The following is a 26,970-nucleotide window of genomic DNA, read 5'->3' as shown; positions in this document are numbered from 1 at the left end:
GCGCCGCCGGCCCGGCCGCCTCCCAGCCCCGCGCCCGGCAGCGGGCAGGGCCCTCCGCGCCGCAGCCATGGCCGCCGAGGGGGTGGACGAGCGCTCCCCGCTGCTCTCCGCGCCCGGCTCCGGCAGTGTCACCCCGACCGCGCCGCCCTACCTGCCGGACAGCAGCCCCCGAGGTAAGGCGGCTGCCGGCCCCCCGGCGCCGTGCCGGGCCGGGGGCCGGCGGGGCGGGGGGGTGGCCCTGGCGCTGTGGCTGTGGCTGGCGGGGGACGCGGCGCCTCCGCCCGGGGGCGGCGATGCGCGGCTCCCCCCGCCTCGGCCGGGGGCGGCGGGGCCGGGCCGGAGGCCGCCGGCGGGGGAGCCCCCGCCCCGCCCGGCGCCGGTGGGGAACAACAGGTAACGCCGCTCCGTGCCGGGTGCAGGCCGTGCTCCCCGCCGCGCTCCGGCCTGAGCGGCTCAGGAGGAAAAATAGAAGAAATTAAAATAATTGTTTGCAGGGGCAGAACAAGCCCGAACCGGTCTGCTTATTATAACTCGCTCGCATGCCGCAGCTTGCATGGTAATTGTTGGACTTGGGTTTCCCCATTAATTAGGAGCAGGATTAGGTGGAAGATCCGGAGCGGAGAGCAGCTCAGATGGGCACAGGCAGCTGCGGGAGGGGCACAGCGCAGGAGCTCAGCGGAGCCCAGCGCGCAGGTCGCCATCGCCGGTGGCCCTCGCAGCGTCACTGCCCAGAGGTGCCCAGGTGTGGTCAGCGCCTGTCCTGGCAGTCGCATTGAAATAACGAGGGGACTCAGTGCAATGTGGTAGCTGAAGTCCAAAACCACCAGGATGTCCTTGCAAACGCGTTTCAAGGCCATAGCTGGTTTTGGCTTTATTTTTAAAGCAAGTCCGATACTGCGGTTACAAATCTGTAGTCTTGGCATAATTATATGGTATTATCTTTCTTGCACAGATTTAGGAAAAATCATCTTGTTGATCAATACTCACTGATTTAATAAGTAGGTGAAAAAAAATTACTTAGAAAATATAAATTAGGATGTTATCAAAGTACATTAGTAGGGTTTTTTTTCCCTGGGTTTTTTTTCAGTTAACCGTTTTAGAGGAGAAACTGAGGTGTGGAGAAAGCTGAAGGAATGAAGACTAAATAAGATTAGAGTAGCTTTGCCAGCAGTACCCTTTAAAATGTCAGATTACAGTTCTTATCTCAATAGCTCCAGTGTGTTGGTCCTTTCTTAATAATTTCTATTAACTGTATAGATTCATGACATGCATGTAACTCGAATGAGTGAGCATCTGTCTGTTCTGGATAATATTTGAACTCGTGGAAAGCTAGTCCTTTTTGTCTTGATGTGAAAATGTATTTCGGTTAGGCCTGTAGTTTGTGTTGATTGTTTACTTTGATTTGAACTGGACAAAGGAATATTGGCCTAAAAAATAACAGAGGTTGGAGGCTTTAGTTTTTATTTGGGGCTTATTTGCAATCAATTTGTATAGTATTGGCATCATCCCCTAAGTGAAAAAAAATAAATCCATATACCCACCTTAGCTTACATTCTGGTGTTTGATGTTTTTATTCTTAGTGATCCTTATACTGTAACCATTACTTTTGCATACATTTCAATCTTTTTCTTTCTTGTACTTTTTTTTAAGCCTTTATAAATTTAAAAATAATGAAAATGCATTAGATTAGTGACTCTTGTTTGAACCCAGGATAAAACTCATGACCTGGAAACAAGCTGGACTCTAAATGCTCATTTCAGTTGGTAGCTCATTGTCCTCCTGTGTCTTCAATGGGCATCTGTTACTTGTGATAACTGGTTGGGCACTTACGATGGGGTGTGGTGCTTGAGATAAATGGCTTGCTCTCAAAAGTGAGGAGGAACCAACACAGAGCTTTCTTAAATGTTGAATATCTCTTGTTTGATGGGTCCATGAGCAAACATACTAGGTAGCACTTCAGAACTACTCTGATCAGAATTTTCCAGAGCTGTGACATAGGCCCAGTAGCTCTACTTCCCTTGCTCCGTCAGCTTTCCTTAGTGAAAGGATCTGTGGAAGCTAAACATCCTTTTTAGCTAACTGGCAGTCTTTATCTCTCTCCCTAGCACAAGGCTAGACTTTGAGGGAAGAAGCATTCTTGTGGAAAAATTTGGTTTGTTTCCAAAGCAAACTCCTTCTGCAGAGCTTCCTTGATTAACATCACCTGGATAGCGTGGAGTGGCAGAGGAAGGAGGAAGCTCTTTGTGTCAAAACTACCACCTGAATGTACATTAATAGGTTTATCCCTGTAATTATCTACTGTGCCCAATATGTCACCCTGAACTTTAGGTTAGAGAGACCATAGTTTGAAGGTAGCCTTCTCTTCCCTTGAGCTGCAGCTGAGACCCAGCTGATCCTTTCCTGTGTTAACTGGTGGATGGTTGAATCCTGGTAATGGCTCAGTGTTTGTTCTTGATGATGGAAGCAAGCAAGAAAAAATGTTTTCAGTGTGGATGCAGGCCACAGTATGTAACAAACTTTTCAGAACACAAAGGGTGGGACTATCAGTTCTGTTCCCTGTAGTAAGGTGATTAGTCAGTGCTTTTTTTGTTTGTTTCTTTTAGATTTTTTTTGGCTTTATCCGGGCATTCTTAGTTCTTAACAACTTATCTCTGACATCAATCATTTAACGTTTTCCCTTACCCACCCCCTCCCAGGTAATGATAAAGGATTTTTTTTTTAATCAAATAAAACAAACTCATTTCTGTTTGACCCAGGCAGGCTGCAAGTGGTTCTCTGTGGTTTCCACCCTTCAACTACCAAGGGAGGAAAGTGCACAAGCACCACAAGGAATTTCTCAGGTTGCAAATGGGATATCTGCCATTGCATCGCTATCCTGTGGGGGTGAGGAGGAAGTCAGATGTACTGCATGGTAGGGCACTTTGCTAATCTTGCTGAACTAATTGCTGTTAGGTTTTTTTGGTTTGGTTTTTTTGTTGTTGTTTTGTTGGGTTTTTTCCCATTGTTGTTTTTGTGGGGGTTTTTTTTGGTTTGGATTTTTTTGTTGTTGTTTTTTTAAGAAAAATTGATAATGCAGCTGTACACTGGTGTGTCAGCAGAAGGGAATTCAGTATCTCATTAAATGTCTCCTGGTGTGTATGTGAAGCTTGCCTACCACCCAGTCATGTCCAACATGACAGACCTTTATGAACTGGTTTTAGATATTATAGTTAGCCTGAAATTCAAGCTGTCCAAAAAAAAAAAAAAATAGTCACACTAAAAAAAAGGTATGCTAATGTGCTTTGAAACCTTTTTATTAAGGGGTAATGACCAGCTAACTCTGACACAATGTCTTTATTTTCCTTTTCGTCATCCCCCACCCCTCACCCTCCCCCAATATACTCTTCTTTACATTTAATTTTGGTGGCTTTTGCTGGTTTGTTTTTTGGAGCTCTTCAAAATGCATGTTTTCTTTAAGCATGAAGGTTGCAGTGCCAAGATACCTCATGCTTTACTGCTCCATAGCAAATGTTATTTGCTGCAGCACGGCTCTGAAAAGCAGCCATTATTCGCTTGCTATCTGATATTTGCTGAGCCAGCAGGACAGGAACAGCGAGGCTGCTTACCTGGAAGCCAAGCAGCTCCAGTATGAGGCTGGAGAAGTGGCTGGCACTGTGTGTAGGGGCTCACGCACCTCAGTTAACCAGCTTTCAAACTCCTAAGAGTTATCACTTGGAAATAGGGTATAGAAAATTATAAATGTCTAGAAGGTATGGTTGTCAATTTTTGAAGTGTTCCAGGATCGTGGAAAGCTGAAATGCTGGCGGCTGTGTGTTTCTTCACTTTCTGGTACCCTTAAAGATACTGTTTGCCTTAGTACAGCTACCCTGTTCCCAGCTCACAGAATTGAGGAAGTCACACTTTATATGGAGAGGACAAAGTCAAGAACTTTTGTAAAACAATTGTTGCTTTTCAGAAAAGCAACCTTCAAGCTGGGAGCGAACTGTCGAGGTGTCTTGACAGAGAGTTTGGTATTTAGCCTTTTGAACATGCCTTTTGTTTTCTGGCTGCCTGTTCCCCTAGCCAGAAAGCGTCAGCTGCTCACTGCAGGAGCAGTTAAGCAGCCTGCTGACTGCCAAAACCCCCTTGCAGCAGCCTTGACTTTGCCATTGTGGTTAAGACACTGCTGTCCCCATCATCCAAGTCTCTAACCTGGTTTCTGGAGTGCTCTAGTAGGCTTGAGCTTGTTTCTACCAAAATGTGTGGGTTGGGATTTTGTCTTGTGTGCATTTGTTTTTTAATGTCTTGTAATGTCCCATGTCCTGCATGTGGCAGCCTTACTTAAAATAGGGTATCACAGTACTGCAAAATACTGTTACTTAATTTTTTTTTTTCTGGATGCTGCATTTTTTCAGAATGTATTTCCTCAGAAGAAATAACAGTACTGCTACCTGATAATTTGCTTTGAAACTGTAACCAGTGTATCAGAGCTGACGTGTGAAGTTGACTTGCTCAAGAAATGGAGCATCAGTTTGTGTCATGAATTCAGAACTGCATTGCTGCATATAAGTTAATTTTGTTTCTGATCTGAAATAATTCAAGTATATTGGATGTGATTCTGAGACTCTCAAGGTATTAATCTTTTTCCTGCTCCCTCTGTGAGTTAAAAATCAAGCACAGGTCTGGGTCATATGTAGACCAAGTAGCAAAGAGAGATAGAGCATGATGGACAGCAATGCTGCTTCAAAGGTGTGTGATGACTTTTGGATCTGAAGGGCAGACAGGGTTTCTTGTATCCCTCCAGCTTATGACATTCACTTCAAGACAGAGTGAAGGAGTGGATGAGTGCTTTCTTACAGGCTTAAATTTAATACTCGGGCTTGTCAGCTTTGATAACAGCCTGTGATTTCCCTCACCACCCTCCAGCAGATACTGCTCTGCTCAATGCTGTTGGTAAACGGGGAGTAGGCTGATCTCTCACTGCTTCTCTGAAGAGTTTGTTAGCTGCTTGGATGTTATTTTTAAAAAACTTATTGAAGCCCAAGGCTGCAGAGCATTTCAAACTACTAGTATTTAAAAGGGTAAATATGAACTACTGAATATGCCTGTTCTTTATTTGCTTACCTGAAAAGCCCTGAACTTCTTGATGAAATAAAAGTCAGTGCTATTATATGCCAAAGAATTGTGGTGATAAGCTTGTGAGAGATCACTGTGTTGATTTTCATTCCATGGCTTCTTAAGCCTCAGAGGACCTTCAGTGTTTGCTCCCTGTTTTTTTGTGGGCTCAAGACTGACAAAGCTGGAGCCTGAAGTCTGCTCTTCCATGGAGGCCTGAGGCCACTAAAGCCTTCCTTGTGTTAGCCTCTCCAAAGTAGCTAAATACCTTCTTGTGCATTGGTACTTTGGCTCCTGATATCTGAAACCCTTAAAAGCAGAAACTTGGAGACTTTGGGTTTTTTTCTCAAGGCAGCATAAATTTGCTGTTGTTGTACTCAAAAAGGAAGCATTTCATGCCGCTTCCTATCCCAACACCTGTTTTCTTAACAGAACTTTTCTGTGTTTTTACCTGTAGTATTTGCTAAGATACAATAAACACTTGTTTGTATTTCAGTCTTTTTAGATATTTGTGAACACTGTTTATGACTCTGCCTACCTGTGTCTTGTTTTATTTTCTGGGGTCTTTTTCTTCAAAAGCCAGTCTCTGGTTGCTACTAATCTGTAGTAGGTTTGGGGGTTTTTAGTGTTTTTTCTCTGTGTATTCTCTAAAGACTGCAAAAAGTTGATGTGAAAATAAAGCTACACAGATAAGTGTTGTTGGATCCACATTTCTGGGGTGATTTACTGTGTGTTTATGTTGCTGGTTTGCTTTACCTACAGCTGTGGGTGATGCTTGGCTACACAGAAGTTGTGGAGAAGGGGCAAGCAAACTTAGGTTTGTTCTGTGTTTAGTATAAACACTGAATTTTGGGGTGTGTGGGTTTTTTCCTTTTTTGAGGCTGTGACTGCTAGAGATGATATTTGCTGGAAGTGTTTTAGGATCCTCTGGTTTTTCAGCTGAGATTTCCTTGTCTCTTGCAGCAGAGCTTCCTCCTCCGTACACTGCCATTGCAAGCCCAGATGCCAGCGGTGTTCCTGTGATAAACTGCCGTGTGTGCCAGTCACTGATCAATTTGGATGGCAAGCTGCACCAACATGTGGTTAAGTGCACGGTCTGCAATGAAGCTACGGTAAAACGGATTTTTAGCATTTTTCTTTTTGTGGGGGTAGAATGCATGTCCTCAGCTGGACAGGGCGGGTCCCTTCCTGCTATCCCTAGGGAAAAGGACAGTCAGCCCAGCTGACTGCCAGTGTGGCTGGCATGCAAGCTCGAGGCATATTGGCACAAGGATGGTCATAAGCAGTTGGAATAAATGTTCACGCAGTCGAGCTGGCTGTGCAGGATGTCTCCTTCCAAGGAGGACCAAAAGCAAAGATGTCATTTCAGTAATTACTCTTCTGTAAAGAAGGATGAAATTGGTTTTGATGGGATGAAGAGAAATGCAGAATTGAGTTATTCTGAGAGTGGGAGAAGCAAAGTAACTAACCTGCACCTCTGCCTGGATGAATGCCTTTCTCCTGAACTACTATTCAGTCACTTGGTTAGCTTGTAACAGACCACAATAAAACAACTTTGAAATGTTTAAGTCCTAGGTTCTTTTCCAGTGAACACAGACCTATTTGTTTGTTTTCCTCTTAACGGAAGTCTTCACTCTTTGGCCTCCTGCTTCTATTTTTTTTTTTTCTCCTCCTGTCAGTTTTAGTTTTGGGATGTGATACTGCAGTGCTCCACAGCTACTGCAAGCATTTGTATGAAAAACACTGGATTAGATTTATTATATGGATTTATTATATATTTATTATATGAAAAGAACTGTAAATTATGTCCAGAAAACAAGAAACCTTGAAACTGCAGGAAATTTTTTTTCCACTTAAAAGTGAGAGTAGAGAACCTGCCAGTGATAGTCACTTTCCTGGCCCATATATAATGTTTCAAGCCAAACAAAGCATTGTGCACCTTTTGATTTGCTGTATTAAAGGGACATTGAAACTTGACTCCCAGATTGGAGAAGGATAATTTCAGTACAGTTTAAAACAAGATTGCAGTTCAGTGATGCCTACATATTCTCTTAGTGACCAAGAAACAGACTGTGATCCTTTCACTGTTGAATAAAGCCATTGTACCAGGCAAGAAAGGTTGTTTGGTGTTTTGACTGGTTTTGGGTGGTTGTGGTTTGGGGTTTTTTTTTAATTTTTTTTTTAATATATCACTATTTAAGCTCACATTTAAAAAAATAACTGAACTGAAGCCTTGAATTGTCATTGCTAAAATACAGATGTTTTTTTCTGTGAGTTTGCAGAATTTGATTGTTTTAATAAGGAAATTTTCGCTTCTTAAGAAACAAAACTAGAAGTTTTTTCTGTTGACTCTGAAGTTTCCTCTGTAAGAGGAAGTGTATTTCTCTGTTAGCAAGAACTTTTCACTGAAGTTGTTCTGCTTTGTCATCCTGTTATGTGGAAAAAAGTGAATTGCTATGACTTCTGATGTGTGTTCTCTGGTGGTTGTGGTTCTTTGTTTTTTCTTTTGTTTAGCCAATCAAAAACCCTCCTTCAGGGAAGAAGTATGTTAGATGTCAATGTAACTGTCTCCTTATCTGTAAGGATACATCTCGGAAAATAGGCTGTCCAAGACCAAACTGGTAAGAATAAAATACTCTCAGTGCCTTGAGATAGTTTTCTTTAAAGCAACTGTTGTCTTTGTGTTGAGTATTTAAAACTAAAAGAAGTTCAAGCCTTGGTCTCTTTACATGGACTCTTACAGAGCATTACTGAACTGCTACAGACACAGGTATTGCCAATGTCCATTTTGAATATATTTTTTTAAGATTAACTTTAAAGAGGAAAAAGTTTCTTCTTTTAGTCTCAGATGTGTGTGTCTCATTTTAGCTACTTTGTAAGTCAAAACTAATGTAAAGAACAACAGAAGAAAATCCACTTCTTGTTTCTGTGACTTAACATTCATAATTTCATGGAGATTTAGTTATTGTAAACACACAGGATACTCACTTTGCTATGTTCAGAGTAGGGATTCAGAGCAAAATGGGAAACGGAGCAGTAGGTTGGCTTCAGTCCTGTTCTCCTTCTTAGTTATGCTGAGTTTTCATTCTCCTCTCAACTTTAATGTACACACTGCTTATAAAAGAAGCAATTGTGATTGCCATAGTGGTTGTTCTTACCATTGGGCTTAAGGTGTTAAAGACTCCAGAGGTAGGAGGAGTTTGATTGTAAGTGGTGCAGCTCTAAGAGAAGTGGAGAGGAAGGCTGAGCCTGCAGATGTGTGAGTGGGAGCTCTACCCCACCAAGTGCCCAAATCACCAGTCTGTTGGCTGCTCTGGTTTTGCAACATAGTTTGAGACTTGTGGCAATTACTCTTTTTCACTAATGCTCTGTTGGGGAGGACTTCAAAACATTCAAAACATTTTCTCAGAGTGCAAAAATGTTCATGGGATAGTTCAGTTATAGTATTACATGGCTGGTAACTAAACTAAATCAGAAGCTCCTTAATTTTATTAAAATAATCTCAAAAGCATACATCCAAGCTGTTTCCCTAAGATAGTCTATGTATTTGTCTTGCTAGAAACTGAACAAAATTGGTGTACTTTGAAGGAGAGAGTTGGGAGCATGCCCTGAATGGAAGACTCTGGATCGAAGGAAAGCCATTCAGAATAAAATTTTGGTTGTAGGTGGAGAGAGATTAAAAATTAAATGTTGCTTTAATTTTCCCCTTCACTTTTTTTGTTCTAAGAAGTCTCATCCTCATTCTGTTTCTAGTTGGTTAATTTGGGTACTGTCATTTTGGACTCACAAATTGTATCATTAAATTGGAAACCCATTGAACATAAAAGCAAATACTTAGAAACTTTTAAAGTAAATTGATTGCGTTTAGTCAACCTAGGGTGGTTTTCTTTTTTAGTTTACTCAATTTGAAAGGAATCTTTACTGTGCAAAATGTGGATATGCCTCTTATATTGATGTGGTTGTTAGTAGTGTGGGAAGGAGAACTAGGTTATGGAAGATCCTTACTCTTTCTACATGTTTCACATGGGTGTGTACATTTCAGTTCTCGGGCTTGCTCAGCCTGGGTATTAAGTTTTCATTTGTCTGTCACATGCTTGCAAGTCTTTGATCTCTATAGGGTTTAGGCTTGTATGGCTGATCTTAGAGGGAAAGAGAATATTTTTAAAACTGAAAACCCTTTGGAGAGAGACCAAAACTGGATGCATCAGCTGTTCAACAAGTAGATTATAGTTTAAAAGTGTAAGAATATTTGGTAGTGACTGAGCTAATTGCTTAAACGCATAGTGCTTCTCTTTTGGTAGCTTAATTACATGTGTATCTAATGTTCTCAACACAGTAGACGCATCATTACTCTTGGTCCAGTAATGCTGATTCCAGAAGAGCAGCCAGCTCAACCTGCCTTGCCAGTTCAACCAGATGGAACTAGAGTGGTGTGTGGGCACTGTGGAAATACATTCCTTGTAAGTAAAGCATCGGATTCTCCTTCTTGCCTCACCGTGCTGTCCCTCAAGCTGTTTGTTGTAAGCAGTTTTGAGAGTATATTGCCTCACTGTCTGGCATTATTGAGGAACCAAAACTTCTTCTGTACTCATTGTTATGGATGTATGGCTGCATTTCGTTATCTTTATATGTGTTTCGAGAAAACCTTTAACAGTCTTTCTGTGCATGGATAGATAAAGCCCAAAGTCTGTCTTACTGGTTAGTGATGTGAGAGTGGACAGTGCTGGAAAAGGAAGCTGGGCTTCCAGGTTCTGTTGCAGCTTGTAGTGGTGGCTGTGTTCTGCAGGGGCCAAGAGAGCAGTTCTGTCATTGCTGTATGAGCCCCTGAAAGCTGTTGGTTATGGCACTTGCCATTGGCATATCTGTAGGTTGTTGGAGAACTGGGGATTTTGGTTTAAATGCGAGAGTGACAGTTTATCCCATTTTTGAAGTGGAAGGATGCACGAATACTCTTCTGCTGTTGAACTCACTGTAGCCTTCTAAATGGGCAAGGTGCTGCCACACTTGAATTTTGATTGCAGTACACAAGTAAGCTAGCTTTGGCTTCATCATCCAGCTGTGCTTGAATCTGTCAGGTTTGTGAGTTGCAGGAAATGGCTAGGTAAGGGGTACAGTTAAAGGTAACAGTCACAAGAGAGGTGGCACATTCCTGAAACAAAGGATTATAAGACTCATAAAGATCAGAGAATACTCAAGTGCATGTTGTGCAAGGAAAAAGGAAGCTTAGGGGATGCCACTCCGTGTTGGCTTGTACCAGCAGAGAGAGAAGGATTCGCTTGTGATAGGCTCTGTAATGAAATAGGCTTGTGCCTTCAAGTCTTCAGGTTTATGGATCAGTGAGGTGCTTTCATGGCTTAACCCCAGCCAGCACCTCAGTACCACGCAGCTGCTTGCTCACTGCAAACACCACCCAGTCCCCCTGCCCCGGCGGTGGGGAGAACTGGAAAAAAGGTACAACTTCTGCATTGAGATAAAAACAATTTAGTGACTGAAACAAAAAGAAAAATACTGCTAATGGTGATAATAACAATAATAATAGTAATGAAAACAGAGAGAGAGGAATAAAACCCATGAGAAACAAGTGGTGCTCAATACAGTTGCTCACTACCTGCTGGCCCAGCCGGCAATCAGCATCTCCCAGCCAACTCCCCCCAGTTTGTGTACCAAACATAATGTTCTCTGGTATGGTATAGAATATCCCTTTGGCCAGCTCAGCTGAGCTGTCTTGGCAGTGCTCTCTCTCAGCTTCTTGTGCAGCTCTTTGCTGGCAGAGCATGGGAAACTGAAAAGTCCTTGACTCAGGGTAAACACTACATAGCAACAACTAAAACCTTAGCTTGTTACCAACATTGTTACTGAATCCAAAACAGAGCACTGTACCAGATATTAAGAAGAAAATTAGTACTCCCAGCTGAATCCAGGACAGGTGTGCTGTGATGCCTTAACTGTTGTAGTAGGTGATGAGTGCAGGGAGCAGGAGATGGCCCTTACACTTCTTTCTTCTTTATTTTTTCCGAAGAGAAACTATGATGATTTACAAGTAATGTGCTAACAGGAAAGCAGTTAGAGAGATGCTCAAGAAACATTCTATCTACTAATTCTGCTTATATATTAAAAAATATATTATTTCTTAAAACCCTTGCTGAAGAACAGTAGTCTGAAACTGATGATAGCTGAAGCGGGTTTTCTGTTTGCCTTTTTTTTGGCTGATCTTTAGGGACTTTCACAAGCATGGGAGTTTTACTTGTCTTTATCCTCTATTTATTTGTATAAGTACAGTCCAAATTAACTTTGTAGTTTAAGCTGTGAACTACTTCAGGTGAACATAAGGGAGTAAAACCAAATCCATAAAGGCTGATTTTGCCCATAACTACTAGATTATGCCTTAAAAGGCTAAGTTTTCTAGTTTGGGATTTGTGCATGTGACTTCATATCTTCTGGTTGCTTTAGGGAACTGCAACGTTTAGAACTTCGTAGTCCTATCTGCCAGGATAAGACCAATTTGTCCCTTCATAAGAAACTCTCTGAACCATTAGAAATTGGAAGCTTGCTATTTTTTTATGCTGAGTTATCAAGAAACAAACTCTTTTTTCCTCATGTTACACAGCTTTCCCACCAATCTTTTGCTTCCACTTTTTCTGTAATTAGGTCTGAGATTCTGAAAATAAAATTTTTAGTTAAGAAAAATCAGGAAATTGCTTGGATTTGAGAATGAGCAGAGAAGCAACAAAAAAGCATTTTAGCCAGCCTGGAAACTCAGTTTCTGAGTAAGTAATTCTGCCTTTCGATATCTCCTTGTGTGAAGAAAATACGTAGTGCTGGATGCATCTCTCAGCAACTCAGTAGGCTATCCCTTTTACTTTACTCGGCAGTTAAAAAAATAAAAAAAATAAGCAAAGCTAGAATCCCTGGGATGGAAAAGTCAAATTGTCATGTTCTGTGTTCTTTTAAGAGTATCAGCTTGTTCACCACCTTTCCAAGTTGGGTTTGTTTTGGCTTGGTTTTTTTTTCCATTTGAAAACATAACTGTGGGGGCTGTGCTTTGCTTGCCTCTGCATGTGGGGGGATGTTTTTCACAAATTATGAAAAGCATGCTCCTTGCTATGGAGTGCCTTAAAGTTTCTCTGTCTTAGCTGGAAGAATGGCTTAGTACTGATGTAAAATTGTAGCCAAACTATCAGTACTTCACATCTTGTTAATCAGATTTTTTTTTTTCCCTTGGTAACCTGGTAGAAGTTCTTTCTGTGTTAAGGTTTCTACTGTTTCTGGCAGATTTGGACTTGACAAGTGGAAAAAGGGGTAGAATAGAAAAGGAGGGCAGGAGGAGGGTTTAACTGTGTTGCTAAATATGAGTTTGATCTGGTTTGGGCTGTTTTGAGAGCTTTTGGACTTGGGCTGTGAAGTTACTGTTTCTGCCAGCAGCAGGTCATTCCCTGCTGTCCCTCCCTGAGGGGCCTCTGCCTGCAGTGGTCTGTGGCTGTCAGAGGCTGAGTTGCCTTTGGAAATGGGGGACAAGGGAGGGCTGTCCCTGTGTCCTCCCCCTCTCTGCCATCTTTTTGCTACTCTCCTGTTTTCAGAGGGACCTCAAGGACTAGAAGCTAGGAGCAAGCTATGAAAGCCACAGGCTGTAGGCTGAGCGCTGTGCCTTGTCACTTGTGCTTTGTCAATTTTTTTTTTTTTTAACTAATCAAATACAAAAATTACTTCTTATGAAATAATTGAATAGAAAACCCTTTTTTTTCAGAAAACTGAGACATGTTTTAGTTTGCAGAAGTATTTTGCTTTCCCAAAAGACCAGAGGGGAGTGGAGGGGAAGCTTGTTTTGCAGAAGCAGCTGTATGTGGGACTGTGTATGTATTTATGTGCATATGTCTTTTTTTTGGTTGTTTTTTTTTTTTTTCACTGTCTTGTGTTGAATGCACTTGGAACTATTTTAGTCTCAGAAGGAAAATATTTGACTGTTCTTCTAGTAATTCCTTTGATGGATGTCTACTTTTGTCCACAGTTGAAACACTGAAGAGCTCTGGATTCCTCATCTGTTCACCTGTGTTTCAGTATATCTAACCAGGAATTTGGGCTGTATTATTGCTTCAATTTAAAAAATCATTGTATTCTCAGCAGAGAGCTAAATTTCATGTAACTGTAACTTCTTAACAACATGAGTCAATATTGGGTACTTTAAAGCACTTTGGAATATGGGTAAAAAATGCCAGCTTAAGCATGATTTAGAGTGTACATGCACATAACCTTTCCTCACCATGCTAATATGATTTGAATTAGTGTAGTTTGAATGTCTTGTCACAATTTTGCTCTTTTTCTACACATCTGGTCTGTGTAAAAGGCATCATAACAGTTACTGCTTCTGTTATTTCCATGTAACTCTCAATGAAAACAGACTATTGCTGCCTCTTTTTTCCATCAGTATTTACAGCCCAAATACCTTTGAGTAGCCATTAATAATTTAGTCTAATTATTAGAAATTTTAAAACCCTGGAAAGATTGTTAATGAGTAACTAAAGAAATGCAGTTGCCTACACTGTGATATAGAAGTGAAACTGGTGTATGGAAGTGAATTTGAATTACAAATAGATAAAATATAGATCCTGGAATTAGACTCCCTTTTATTTCTGGAACTGCAGTTTAAAAAGCTGAAATAACTGCTCTGGTGAGGCCTCTCTCCATCCCCAGTACTGACAACTGCATCTTATCCCACTTTCACTGTGTAGAACTAAGGGAAATTGAGTAGGTTTTTGAAAGGGATGCAGAAAAATACTTAACTTGCTCCTCTGCCAGGAATGTGGAAGTAGAATTAATGCTCTTAAAATGCTTTGCTTGGATGGGGAGTATTACAGAAGTTTTATTAAGGAATAAAATAAAACTCTGCTAAATCAGTTTGGTCAAGTTTTGTAAGCAAATAATACCAGTTACATAGCTGTTCTGTAAATGTGTAAATGGATATTTCAGAACAAGGAAAAAAAAGATGGATTTCTTTTTAGTGGACATTTATCCCCAAGTAAATAAAACTGAGGGAGATGTTCAAGAGGTAGGAAAATGCTCTATGAATACCACGGTTTGAAACCTTGCTCACAGCAAAATCTCTTCATACTGACAAGGCATGAGAAGACACATGTTTCTTTACTCATAAAATCATAACTTTCTTCTCAGCTTTTAAGTGGTGCTTGCTGTAGGTTGGTGCTGCTTTCCTTCCATGCAAGGATGGGCTCTGATTTTGATTTGTGGTTGTAGCAGTTATAACACTGTTCACTTCAGCAGGCCAGCTTTCAGATTTCTCATGGAGATAAGACAGGTCCTAATGGAGGCATTGGTGATCTGCACTGTGGCTTCTTCCCCTGCTATTAAGTTGCAGTGTGACTTCTGCATAAATCCAGAAGGGAGAGGAGACAAAAACTGTAGTTCACCAAAAAAACTTCCAACTAACCTCCAGCTGAGAAAGGCAACAGAAGAGAGCTGCAGTTACAAAATAACTGCTTACAAGGAGAAGAAAAATAACCTTATTCATTTGATCAAGACAAGCGCGTTTAAAATGCTTGTTTAATACTAAGGTTATCACAGAATGAAATTTAACAGAACCTGTTGTTTTTAAGTGAGTATATCACTGTGTATCCCCTGGTTGAGTTAGTTCCAGGCATTGCTTTCACTAAGGCTATTTCCCACATAGGTTTTAGTCTGAGCATGGAAGGTGGTGACCATGGACAATTTTACATATCACCTTTTGAGCAGTTGTGTAAAGTAGCCAATAGTGCTATTTCCTTGATATAATACGTGATACCTGCTTTCTAAAATATTCTTTAACTAATCTTTCTGTGCACCCATAACTTAGTTTTCATAAATGATGCAAGGGTTGGGAAAAGATTGGAAAATACTTCTATCTGTAATTGTGCCAAAGAAAACACACTTACTTTGATTCAGGGTATATTCATAGTCTTTAAGTAAGATAAGAAAACCTATTAATATTATAATGTTGCCCATACTATGCCTGTGGATGCAACCACATTACATCAAGAAAATTCTATAATACTAAGGCAAGTCATGGGAAATGTTCACATGGGAATACCAATCTGATGTTCCCACTGATGAAAGGGCATCCTATTTCTAGAATAAAACAAGAAACAAGTCAAAGAAAGTCTGAGAAGCAAAATATTTTCATAGTGACATTTGACATTAAGTGCACAACCGTTTTCTCAGGTCGGTTTTTTCAACCTTTTTCTTTTTTTCTTTTTACAGTGGATGGAACTGAGGTTTAACACACTAGCAAAATGCCCACACTGCAAAAAAATGTAAGTTCTCTGAAGGCAAGGTTATACAAATTACTGTGAAGCAGCCAGTGTTTCTTCTGTAAAGGTCTTTGGAGTAAAATGCATTGGCTGTGCTGATTGTTTTTTCATGTTTATCTGAAGTTCAAGGCTAAAGCAGATCTTGTGTGCACGTGAATTCTCCATTCTTTGTGTAGAAATCAATAACTCTGACAAATCCAACCTGCATTTATGAAAATGCTCTGATTGAATTGACAGCGGCAAATATAAGTAGCTAACTATAGACAAGAATGGGTTGCTAAAATTAACATTTTATGTCCTTGAAATTTTACCTCTTCATACAGCAGTAATCAGATGTCATCTTTAAAGGTAGAACTTGAATTGTTTTATTGTAAAAGGAGGAAAGGAAGTAATCTTGTCTTAATTTGAAAGAGGGTTTACTGATACTATAAACTCAACAACTAACTTGTATTAAGCATCTTAATGCATTAGCTTGTTTAATGTTTATGAATTACTGTGGAATAACTGGTCTGTTCATTTGTTATTACTTCAACAAGAACAAGAAAAATTAGAATACAAGATCTATAAGAGTCTTTTTGGTTTTGGTTGGTTTTTTTTCTCCTTTTGCGTATTTGTTTGACCTCTCTTATCTGAGCTCAGGAATTCTTAATTTGAATTGTTGCACTACTAACATACTTTAAATTTGTATGGAATCTCAGCCACAGGATGTGAAATAAGACATAAATACTACTTCAGAGACTTTCATGTCCTGCTGATTTATTTAAATATTTGTCTTCCTTTGACAGTCAAGTGTGACTTCCAGTTAAAGGCGCAAATGTGTTTTCCACTGGGAATGGAGAACCTCAGCTGCGTTGCATGTTGTAAGAAAACTAGTAGGTCCCTTAGGAAGCAGAAGGCTTAGGATAAATGTACTGTAGGTGTGGGCATGGCCTGGCCTTCAACACTGGTTGAAGTCTTTTTGTTGGAGTATTTGATAGAGAAGTCAGTCTAGTGCTGTGTTTAACCTCAGCGGTGTAACCAACCCGGTGTGGAGTTGTGGATATGTGCTAATTTCCTTAGGGTAAATAAACTCAGTCTTGAGGAGATGCTGCTTTGCAGGGGTGTTTGTACTGGCACATTAAGTCCGTTCAGTCCTTGGGGAGGGGTTGGAGTTTTGCTGTTTGGTTTAAAGCTAATTGCAACTGTGTTTTACATTTTATGTCAGCCTTGTTAGCTGACCTTGGCTTTTCTCTTGACTCTCCTTAGGTCAGTATTATTTGTTGTTTAACCTTAAACACCAAAACAAACAGTAAAAACCAAACAAAAGAAATCAACCCCAACAATAGCAGCAGCAAAATAAACCATGCTCCAAGCAACAGTCAAAAGTCACAGCATGTGATCTTTTGGTCTGTCTTCTGTTGATTAATGTTGCTTCTGATTTAAATTCCAGCCGAACTTAAAGGTTTTCATGGTATTTTCTTCCATAGAGTGCAAAGCACGCTATCTGTATGTAGGAAAGCGGGAGCCTCTCTGCAGTGCAATTTGTGATAATTACAGCTTGCATGGCAGCTGTATTGCAGAAGGCAAAACAAATTTTAACAAGTGGGCAAGTCTGTCCTTGGGCTGAGGATGCAAACTGTGGAATATTGTAATTTAGCTTTGAATGAGTTGCTTGGTGCTTTCCCACACTTGATATGTGATGGCTGGGAGTTCTGCACTTCCAGCAGCATAGACATTTCTAATACATGGATTTAGGGCACAGCACAGGTGAGACAGAACTTTGAGTCATGATGATGGAATAAATAACTGTGGTGACCTGCTTTCTATCAGGACTTTGTCAGAGGTCATCATAGCCAAGTAGTTAGAAGGGAATGTAGGGTTTCATCTTATTAATGCAAAACTTCTTTCATGAGTAGCTGAGTAGCCAAATGTAGAACTGTTCATTCCTTCTGTTGGTTCAGTTGATGATTGTCACTGAAAAAAGGATAGTGTAGATTAAGGCAAAGGGCACCTTGAATCACTGCAACAGCAAGCTTTTCAAGGAGACATCAGCGGAGACTTGTAGATTCTCAAGTATTTTTCATAATTTTGTTTCAAATGTTTTTAAAAGTGCAGTGAATCTCTGCAAATTGTTTACGACCTTCCATTTGGTTGATGGGTACTAGATCTTTATGTTAAAAATGCCTTCTAAAACTGCAGGAGAGATCAGAAGTTATTACATGAAAAGGTTAGTAATGAAACGGTGTTCAGGAAGAAATAAAGCCATCATGCCTCATGGTACTTAAACCTCTCATATCTGAATGTAGGGGGAAATAGGATCTTGTTTGTTTTTAATCCCATCTATGTGCTACCATTGTGATACAACTTTGTTTTGTGACACACTTGTTTTGTCTTGCAAAATAACTTGGGAAATGTAGGAAATTAATTGTAGATGTAGAGATGTAGAGAATTAAGTCCTTATTTGGTAAATGACCAAATCTCTTTGGAAGTGGCCTATAAACCTGTCCTGTCTGTATAGGTAAATTGTTTGCAGACGCCTAACTGATGCGTAGTGGCTCTGCCTGACACAGGCCCTTCCTTGCATGTTATCCACTGCATTGGGAAACCAAATGTAGCTAATGAGGAAATTGTCATGATACAGTTTTATTTTATAGTGACACCTGGGAATGGGGGAGAAACTGTTTCTTTTTGCTGATTTAGTGTTCTTCTGTATTTTGAAATACCAGATGTTTTTCAGCTTGTTTTCCAAGAGTGAGAGATTTAGAGAAAGCTTCCAGTATTTTTCTCATTTAATGGTGGAGAAGAAGCAGGAAGTGGTTTTTTGTTTGCTGTTCTCTTTCTCAAGATGTATATTAAATCATCTAGAAAATTCAGGATCATGAATTCAGTTACTAGAAAGAGAATTGAATGGTACAAGTTATTATTTCAGAATGTCAAAAATACATATTTTTTTCTTTTAGAACCTATCTCTTTTACTTTTTAAGGTCTTCTAAAACTATGAACCTGAATGAATTTATAACACCTTTGCCCCTAAAGGACTTCTAGGAAAGAGAGAGATGTTGGAACCCCATCAATACTTTGGAGGCTAATTTCAACAGTGCTATTCAGCTTCAAAATATTAGCATTTTAATTTTCCTCTTAAAAACCTTCTTAAAAGCACGTCTGAAATCCTGGTCATAATTCCTATTATTTGGAGCACAAGAGACCCAGTATTCCTTCCTGTGCTACTTCTTTTGTAGCCTTTGTCCTGTGTGGCGATTTTCCCCTCTTCTAATTACTATCCGATGCTTTATTGGATGTGGCATCTTTTATATCTGCTGCTGCTGCTGCTGCCCAAAGGTCTGGCAGGTGCCTTTGCTTCCTCAGCAGCAGCTCAGGAAGAAGGAACTGCTGCTTTCTAGATAGCTCTGTAGAGAGTTCCCTCATATTCCCACAATGGAACTAATTGGTTGCTTCTGTGATATGAAAAAGTTCTTTTGATCCCATTTTTAATATTGCCAGATGTGCTTGTCAAAGTTGTCACAGTTGGTAGGTTTTTGGGGTAGAGTTTCAGCTTTCTTTATTCTAAGTTAGTTTGGGGTTTTTATTTGTAATTTGGGGTGGGTAGAGGGAAGCTTCACTATCTAGAGTGGGCCGGTGGCTAGTATCACTGTTGGGAGGTGATGGAAAAATGAATTATGATTTATTGGAACTCCTAGGTCTGTTATGTGACTGTATAAACTTTAATATCTTTATTTAATCATTGCTTTCTGTGGAAAGAGAAAGGCAGCTAAATTGAGACATTCTTAACATTTCCATTTTGTGGTATTTGAGTGGATGGTTTCTCCCCCAGCCTTTTTTACTGGATAGGAGGAGACACAGCTTGAGAGAAATATGGATGGAAAATACACATAGCACCTGCAATGTTATGATTACAAAAACAAAACTGTAAGTCAGATCTGAAACTGAAAGTCTCTTTCCCAGAATGAGCTTTGTCTCTGCGTGCAATACACAGCACAGTAAATATCATGTATGTTTTAGGTGTATTGAACATGACACTTTTGCCAGCTTATCTTATGGGTATCCAGCTCTGTAATAGAATTAACTTTGAGTACATAGCCATGAAATCCTGCAGAGGAGTAACCTAAGGTCACTCTGGCAAGCTCAGTCTCTTCCCTTTTCCCCTTTTGTAAAACTACTATTTGGTTTTATTATTTTTAACTCATGTAACTTGGAATTGAACAACATATCCCTTTTCTGGAATGGCTGTAGAGTGGCTTTTGAGGGAGTGTGTGGAGGTGTGAGAAGGTAAGATACCATTATTTGCCCAAGTGGGAATTCTCTTACCCTAATCATACCCCAAGCACCCTCCAGTGTCCCATTTCACTGTGTATTGTGAGGTTTTGCTAAGGAAGTCATTTCCCCATGGAAGCTAATGAGCAGTACTGTTTTGGGGACTTTTCCAGCTCCTCTGAAAATGGCTTGTGAGTAGTCACTTTATTCAACTCTTGCCTTGAAAGATGAAGCTCTGTGTGTTAGCTTGAGGATTGTGGTGGTGTTTGTTTGTTGGTTTTTTTTTTTTTTTTCTTGGAACATTTTAGAAATTCCTTGTAAAGAAATAATGTTGAAGTAAAGCTGCTTAAAGCAATCTATTTGAAGGCTTTCTAAGACAAATGCTTAAAAAATTTTAGTCACATGCTAAGCATATGAGGCCTTGCTATGTGGTTAATTAACTGGAGCCAGAAATTTGGTCAGTCATATGACACATGTACTTCTTCAATAATTTAGCCATACTTTCTTCTATTATGCATTTATCTTGAATATGCTGAACTATCTTGAGATGAAAACAACTTTCTCTTGCATCCTTAAACACAGAGTGAAAGCATTACACTATTTCCAAAGGTGCGTTGATCTCCCAGAAAGGTCTGAAGTACTTAACTAATGATAGCATGCTTCAAAGCACCTCTAAGATAGGTAATACATGCTTTATAAAAGCACTTCTGCCTCTCTAGTCCTTTTAACTGTGTTTCAGTGGACTTAAATCATGTTCCTATTTCCTTCATTAGTAAGCTGTATGTGATTGCAAATGTGTGACTGAAGATGTATTTGCTAAACAATGCTGAGCTTCTGGAATAATTTTCCTAACCTGTAGTAAATAATGTAATGTTTTATTTGCATTTTATATTCTGTTTGAGTGAAGCATTGTAATAGCTTGATGCAGCAGGTAGAGACAGAGCTGTCTGTCCTGGAGTTCATAGCCTAGATGATGAGTGACAGAACTTCCAGGGGATTTATTTACCTTGGTTGTCAGAAGTGATTTGTGCAGCTCATGTAAATTGTAGTAGAACTCAGAAAAAAATTGGAAAGTAAGAAGAACTTGTCATGTTCTTCAAGTTGCTAATACTGACTTAACGGCATGAAGAATTTCAGTATTTGGAGATGTTGAACATGGAAAAAAATTACATGTCTGTGACTAAAATGATTTGTATTTATCTTCAGAGCAGTTTAGCCACTGAACAGTACTGAATATCCAGGAAATGGATAGTGAAGGTTGTTATTAATGACATGTAGGGGTGGTAGAAGTTATTTTCAGTTTCTTAGATGCGGTGAAGTATTGAAGCCATATGCTGATGTACTAAAAGTCAAAAGCTTGTTTTTCAACCAACATGGAAGCTGAAAAGCAAACTTGAGCTTTGCCATCCAAAGGCTATCCAAGACAATTACTGGGGCGCACTGTGGGTACAGAAGGTAGGCACTCAAACTGTGGGTGTGGCACCATTCTCTTTCTTGTAAGCACCTAGATTTTTAGGTACTAGATAATCACTGATAGTTCCCCTTTAAAATAGTTACTGTTGATGGTAGGGGTGGTTTTTTGTGGTGTTTGTTATCTGTTTGGTTTGGAATTTTTTGTTTGCTTTTAATTTACAATACCATTTATTTTCTAACAGTTCTTCTGTTGGAAGTGCGCTGCCACGGAGGCGCTGCTGTGCATATATCACAATTGGAATGATATGCATCTTCATTGGTGTTGGATTAACTGTGAGTGATGTCCCATGATAAACTTGCAACTGTGTGCAGGGTTGTCCATGTTCAAAGGAGCTCTCTTAGTTGACCAGCTATTCTTTCCCCAGCATTTGCGTAAAACTTCCTAAATTGATGTGGTTTTTGTCATATCTATTAAAACTGTGGACTTAATCATCTGAGTTAGCCAGAAAAATGTAATTTTTTTTGTAAAAAAAAGGTATTCTGACACTTCGAGAATCTCTTCTTTCTGATGTTAAATTTGACTCTTCATCTCTAAAAACTGCAGTTTTATGAAAAATGGTTTACTTCACTGTAGAAATACTGGAACATCTTGCTCTTGCTAGAGCTCTCAAAACTTCCAGGTTTCCAGAAATACATGTTGCTGTATAGCCAGAAATATAAGTTCCACTGCAGTGAATGGGATTCCAAGTGCTAAAATATGTGTGTCTTTGTAATTTGTACAAGCTGTAAGGAGTAAAACCAGTTAATAAGCTATTTACAAATTAAAAGGCTCACCTTGTAGTTACTCTGTTATGTGGAAAGCTATCTGGCTTACCAGTATCTCATATGGGTTACTAGAGCCAACTTTCTACCTGGGAATCCCAGAAAAGTTCTTGCAAGGAAATACGTCCAGTGAATTCATAGGTGTAATTCTCATTATGCCTCTAACTTGCATTTTAACTTGAATAATTGCTTATGTGTGAGCCTAAATGAGTTATGAAGGATTTTCCAGGTTCTCTAATAGAAAAAAACCAGCCAGAAATAAAAACAGTGAGAGACAGATTTATTTTCCTTTTTTTAATGACCTTACTGAATTTGAAAATTATTTGAAAACATTTCTCCATGAGGTTTGTCCAGAGGCTTGTGTAGCCTCCATCCTTGGAGTTACTTGGGGTCTAACTGGGTTAAAATCCACCCTAGAGTTGACCCTGCTTTGACTGGGGAGTTGGCACTAGAAGGTCTCCTGATCTCCCTTTCAAGCTCAATTATCCTGTGGTTATGTAAAATTAAGCCAATAAAATACCCAATTTACCCTTATCAGAGTTGAAAAGGTGCTGAAATGCTTCTCCTTAATATAACTTGTTCTTCCCTGAAAAACAGATAGTGCTGTACGTTTGACACTACTCTTTTCTCTTTTTAGGTCGGTACACAAGATTTCGCCAGGCGATTTCACGCAACATATGTTTCTTGGGCTGTTGCTTATCTCTTAGGTTTAATCTGCCTCATTCGAGCCTGCTACTGGGGAGCCATTAAAGTCAGCTATCCAGAGCACAGTTTTGCATAGAGAAATTGTTAGATTATAGATGAACATCTAGTAGTTCTGGATATTACATCTTGGACACTTTTAAACCTTTCCTGTAAGGATTCCATTCTGTTCAAAGTAGTTTAAAGACTGGGGGTCTCTAAGAACAAATGTTCATTGCACTACATAATATGCAAATAGTTTGTTTTGCTGCTAGATTCCCTAGCTCTGAATACTAAAGCTGTGTTTACATGTTCATAACTCTGTCTTTATAGGCGTTGAATTTTATTTCAACAGACAGTATTAAGTTTTACATTTCCTTTGTCATGTTAAAATCTGTCTGCCATTTTTCTAGATGATCGTAAGAATTCAAAAGCAAGAGTGTTTATAAGTGTTTCTACAGTAGCTTCACATTTGTACTTAACATTTTAACTAAAACTATATTCAAGTGGCTTGCTTTAAAACCTAAGCAATAAGCATTTTGCTTGAACTGCTTTACTGCATCTTTTGCCTAAGATCATAGTGACCTTATTCAGGAAATGAAAGTCGTGCGTGTTTAAAAGACTGACACTGTTGCTAGAGAGACATTTGTAAACACTGTATGCTTGGAGATTTTCAGGTAGAGAGATGCTATTTTGATAGTCTAGTTAAATTTCCATTTATCCAGGATTGGATTTCAGTTAGGATAAATGCTTTCTCCTCAAGGATCCTGGGACTGAGGTTTTGGTTTGTTCTGTTTTTTTGTTGTTTCGGTTTTTTTTTTTTTTTTTAAACTGGCAAATCCTAAAAGCCATGCTCGGATTATGGAACTTAACTCTGGTTATTCTTACAAGTTCCTTTACAGGGTCTAAGGGAAGCATTTCATATGACTTGGTTTGTAATACTTCAGTGTCATGTAGATGACAATAAGATGGTGATGGGTTGCCTCTTACTTTCCTCTGATGGCATCAGATTTTCCCTGCTTGGGAGAGTTATGACACTGGTCACTGCAAAGGGAGACACTGTAAATTCTCATTAACTGCTGTAATAAGGAAATGAGTAAACTATTACTTGGACCATTCCATCAAAGTACATCTTGTCAATTTAGCACTGACTTGCCAAGAGAATACGGAAACAGAAAGTTTTTTCTAATGATGTATTCACAAAGGATTGAGGGACCAGTTCTTGCACTGCCCATCTTTATAATTTTAAACAAGTTTTTGCTAAATTCAGAAGGAATGTCCTGAGTGATTTAGACAACTGTAGTAATTTAGATATTGGGGTCAGATGGGTAAATTAATATGGATGTTTCAGGGATACATGTAATTTAAATTATCTATGTTCCTGCTAAGTCAAAATGATATTCGGATAAGGATTTTGGAGCACAATAAATGTAAATGATCAAACTGTAAATGATCTGTCTTTGTATGATGCTAAATGTATAAAAGCAGTAGCTCAGGATTACAATGTACCTTTTACAAATAAACTAATAAAGAAATAAAGATTATTATTCAAACTTAAATATATTTTGTTATTTATATGTAAAAAAAAAAGCATAAGTGGATGAATTTCCTAGTATGATACAGCAACCACAAAGGTATTGTACACCAAAGGTGAGCTCTGCATTTCTACCAAATGGCAGCCTCAGGAATATAAGAGGGCAATAATAAGTTGCTATTAGCTTGATGTTTTAGGAAGAATGAGGAAGTAAATAAGGGATGAAATCACTGTTGGGATTATATATTCTTTAGTCAATGGCTTATTGATGGATTAATATACTCCCTTCTTTTCCTAGTGCTTTTTACATTCCTTTACTGTTGGAATTTGCTGTAATCACTTTTCATTTGAACCTATGAATACTCTTTCTGCTACTTTGTGTTTCAAAGTATTGCCTGCGCTCCACATTGTGAAATGAAGTAGGCTGGGGCTGTACAGAAAATCATCCACTGCTTTTGTAACTTTAGTGAGGGTGTCAGTGGGAGGGGTCTGGGTATAATGTTATTTTAATGAATCAAAGGAATTAGTACTTTTCTCCCCTGCATTAAACTGTACTTTATTTCCTGTCTTGTGTTTCTCCTTTTTCATCTCAATCGTGTCCAGCAGAAAGGATGATACATGGACAAAGTAACTTATTTCTTCTGGAACAGAGTACTAGCACAATGTTTGCTACTACTTCCTTTTGCAAAGTAAAACACGGTAGTTATTTCTGTAAAATGTTACTACATTTCAACCATTGCTGGGTACATAGAATTGTGATCTTTTCCCCAGCTAAGAAATTGAATGGTAGAATCTGATGGGTCTTTACAAGAGACTCAAATGGATGGGGCCATTTATGAAGCAGGCTTGTTTGCAGACAGTCGAGATACTCTCTTCTGAACTCCATATCAATCCAATAAACTTCTCTGAACTTTAAATTTAAAAAAAAAAAATCCTGTCCTGTGCATATGGACCACTGGAACAACTTTCAGGTTTTATAATCACCCATTGTTTTTGGTGACTTTCATGGCCCTTTTTCCTTAAGGTATTATTTTTGTGTTCGGTATGGGAAGGAGTTATTCAAATTCACGATTAAGGGATTAAGGACCTTTGCACTTTGAGGTTTTAGTTCCCCCCTTCCCTGCTCTCCTTCCACTCCATTCCACCAAAGAGCTTTTATGCAAACTGTGTGTCCTTGACTAGGAAACACTTCAGACCTTAAACTGTGTTTAATTTTATAAGTGTAAACCTACTGATGAAGAAGTCATTTACTGATTTTATTTGTTGATATGTTGTCTTATGGGGCCAAGAGGGTAGTGTTTCTGAATATTAGGTTATCAGAAGATCTTAGTCACAAGCAGCATGTTGAAAGAAGCTAGATCTTTCAAATCAGCCTGATAAGAAAGTCAGCATGAAGTGCTTGAAGAAGATGCTGGAGCAGCTGTAGAGTCATTAGTGGTTATTGCTGAGAAATGGATGTTGTCTTTCAGTGTATGCTTTTATAAACAGAGGGAATGCTGGAGCAGCAGCTTCAGATGAAGTGCTAGAAAATCTTTGTAACTAACTTTAAGGACTTGAATAATAAATAGGTGAAAAGCAGCAAGACTATTTGCCATGTTAGATCTATCCCACTGCCTTTTCCAACAGCAAAAATTCCATACTGAATGAAGTATGCACTCCAAAAATATCTTTGAAATGTCCTTCTAAGCAAGCTTGAGAAACACATCAGTAAAATTATTCAAATATACTTATTATCAAACTGGGAAGATGTGGCAAGCCATGCATACCAGCTTTTTGGAAATACTTAATGTTTGTCAAGTTAGTATGCTGTTTATCTATTATAATTCCAGCTGTTAAAAACTGAAAGCAAGTTGGGTGACTGCATTAATTTGATTCATCCTGTTTTCCTACTTAATTCCTTATGTGTCATTTGGATTAACAGTACCAGGGACTGAGCTTTACCTTTCAAAAAAATCTGTTGTGGAAAAATGGATCAGTGTTGGAGAAATGAGTATCACTAAATTACTTGGAATAGAAAATTCTATCTGTAATATTTAGTATAATGTGTAGTATTTGAAAGCTGGGCTCTTACTATATTAAATCCCCCTTCATACTAAAAATTAGTTGCTTTACAGGGGCGTTACAAACCATGTTTGTCTCAGTAGCCAGATTAAATTGTCCCCCTTCCTCAGCCTTCCAACTGTGCCTATCCCAGGGCTCAGCAGCAGAGTTATACTGAAGGAGTGTGAGCAACTGCACTGTACACACATCACTGCAGGACAATACCCTGCTTGAAAATAATTTTGAAAGTCCCTCCTTAATTCAGATTTCTTTCCGTGATTTTATGGGTACTGGCGACCTGCAGCAGATTGCATGAATGTGAAGGAGCAAAAGGCTGGATGGAGGTCATGAAGGAGAGGGGAGAGAGGAACTTAATCCGATTTAAGTTATTTGCAAGATTTTTGTTATGGATATTTAAGCCAACAAGAAAAGAATATCTAGGCTCAGTTTACAACTTTAACCACAAAAGGGCTTCTATTTTAGAACAATAAAGCTACTTGTTAGCCTGATTAGCTAGCAACTCATCATGTTACACTTCACTGGAATCTGGGGGAGTCTACCAGGAAGGTATCCTTGTACCACTTTCTCTGCTTTTATATTCAGTTATAGGCATTAATGTTGTCTGGTTTTGGGGGGGAAAAAAAAAAAAAAGGACGTGACTGTAACAGACTTTGGATCTGGACCTGTATAACCTGCTTAAAACCTGGGTTTTATGGTTCTTCTTAAGAGTTCATTTGAAAGAAGTGTGTTCAGCTAAATCTTGTGAACAAAAGTAACAGATAGGACTATGGACTGGAAATTAATCTAGATGACAAGATGTATGTCATTGCAATGACTTAG

At 39.2% G+C, this 26,970-nt stretch overlaps 1 protein-coding gene across 2 annotated transcripts; it reads left to right on the top strand.

The window, feature by feature from the left end:
- Positions 1 to 24,115, top strand: PIP4P2 (phosphatidylinositol-4,5-bisphosphate 4-phosphatase 2). 2 transcript variants are annotated; one of them, XM_048286782.1, is made up of 7 exons: positions 1 to 173; positions 6,058 to 6,206; positions 7,609 to 7,715; positions 9,431 to 9,554; positions 15,340 to 15,392; positions 21,296 to 21,386; positions 22,513 to 24,115. In XM_048286782.1, exons 1-7 carry the CDS (start codon positions 68 to 70, stop codon positions 22,654 to 22,656), a joined length of 774 nt encoding a protein of 257 aa, XP_048142739.1. In that variant the 5' UTR covers positions 1 to 67; the 3' UTR covers positions 22,657 to 24,115. The 2 variants fall into 2 exon arrangements, with proteins under 2 accessions (XP_048142739.1, XP_048142740.1); XM_048286783.1 differs by lacking the exon at positions 1 to 173 and adding an exon at positions 2,796 to 2,911.
- Positions 24,116 to 26,970: the final 2,855 nt, after the last annotated feature.

The sequence above is a fragment of the Corvus hawaiiensis genome, chromosome 26, assembly GCF_020740725.1.
Source record: "Corvus hawaiiensis isolate bCorHaw1 chromosome 26, bCorHaw1.pri.cur, whole genome shotgun sequence".
NCBI classification, from domain to species: domain Eukaryota; kingdom Metazoa; phylum Chordata; class Aves; order Passeriformes; family Corvidae; genus Corvus; species Corvus hawaiiensis.
The sequence above is the reverse complement of the archived record's forward strand: the minus strand, read 5'-3'. Positions and strand labels throughout refer to the sequence as shown.

Excerpts from the sequence above, each read along its gene's own strand:
- PIP4P2 (XM_048286782.1), top strand. The coding sequence starts at position 68 with ATGGCCGCCGAGGGGGTGGACGAGCGCTCCCCGCTGCTCTCCGCGCCC. Across the intron at positions 9,555-15,339 it reads ACTGTGGAAATACATTCCTT|TGGATGGAACTGAGGTTTAA; the intron begins GTAAGTAAAGCA and ends TTCTTTTTACAG. Across the intron at positions 21,387-22,512 it reads TCATTGGTGTTGGATTAACT|GTCGGTACACAAGATTTCGC; the intron begins GTGAGTGATGTC and ends TTCTCTTTTTAG.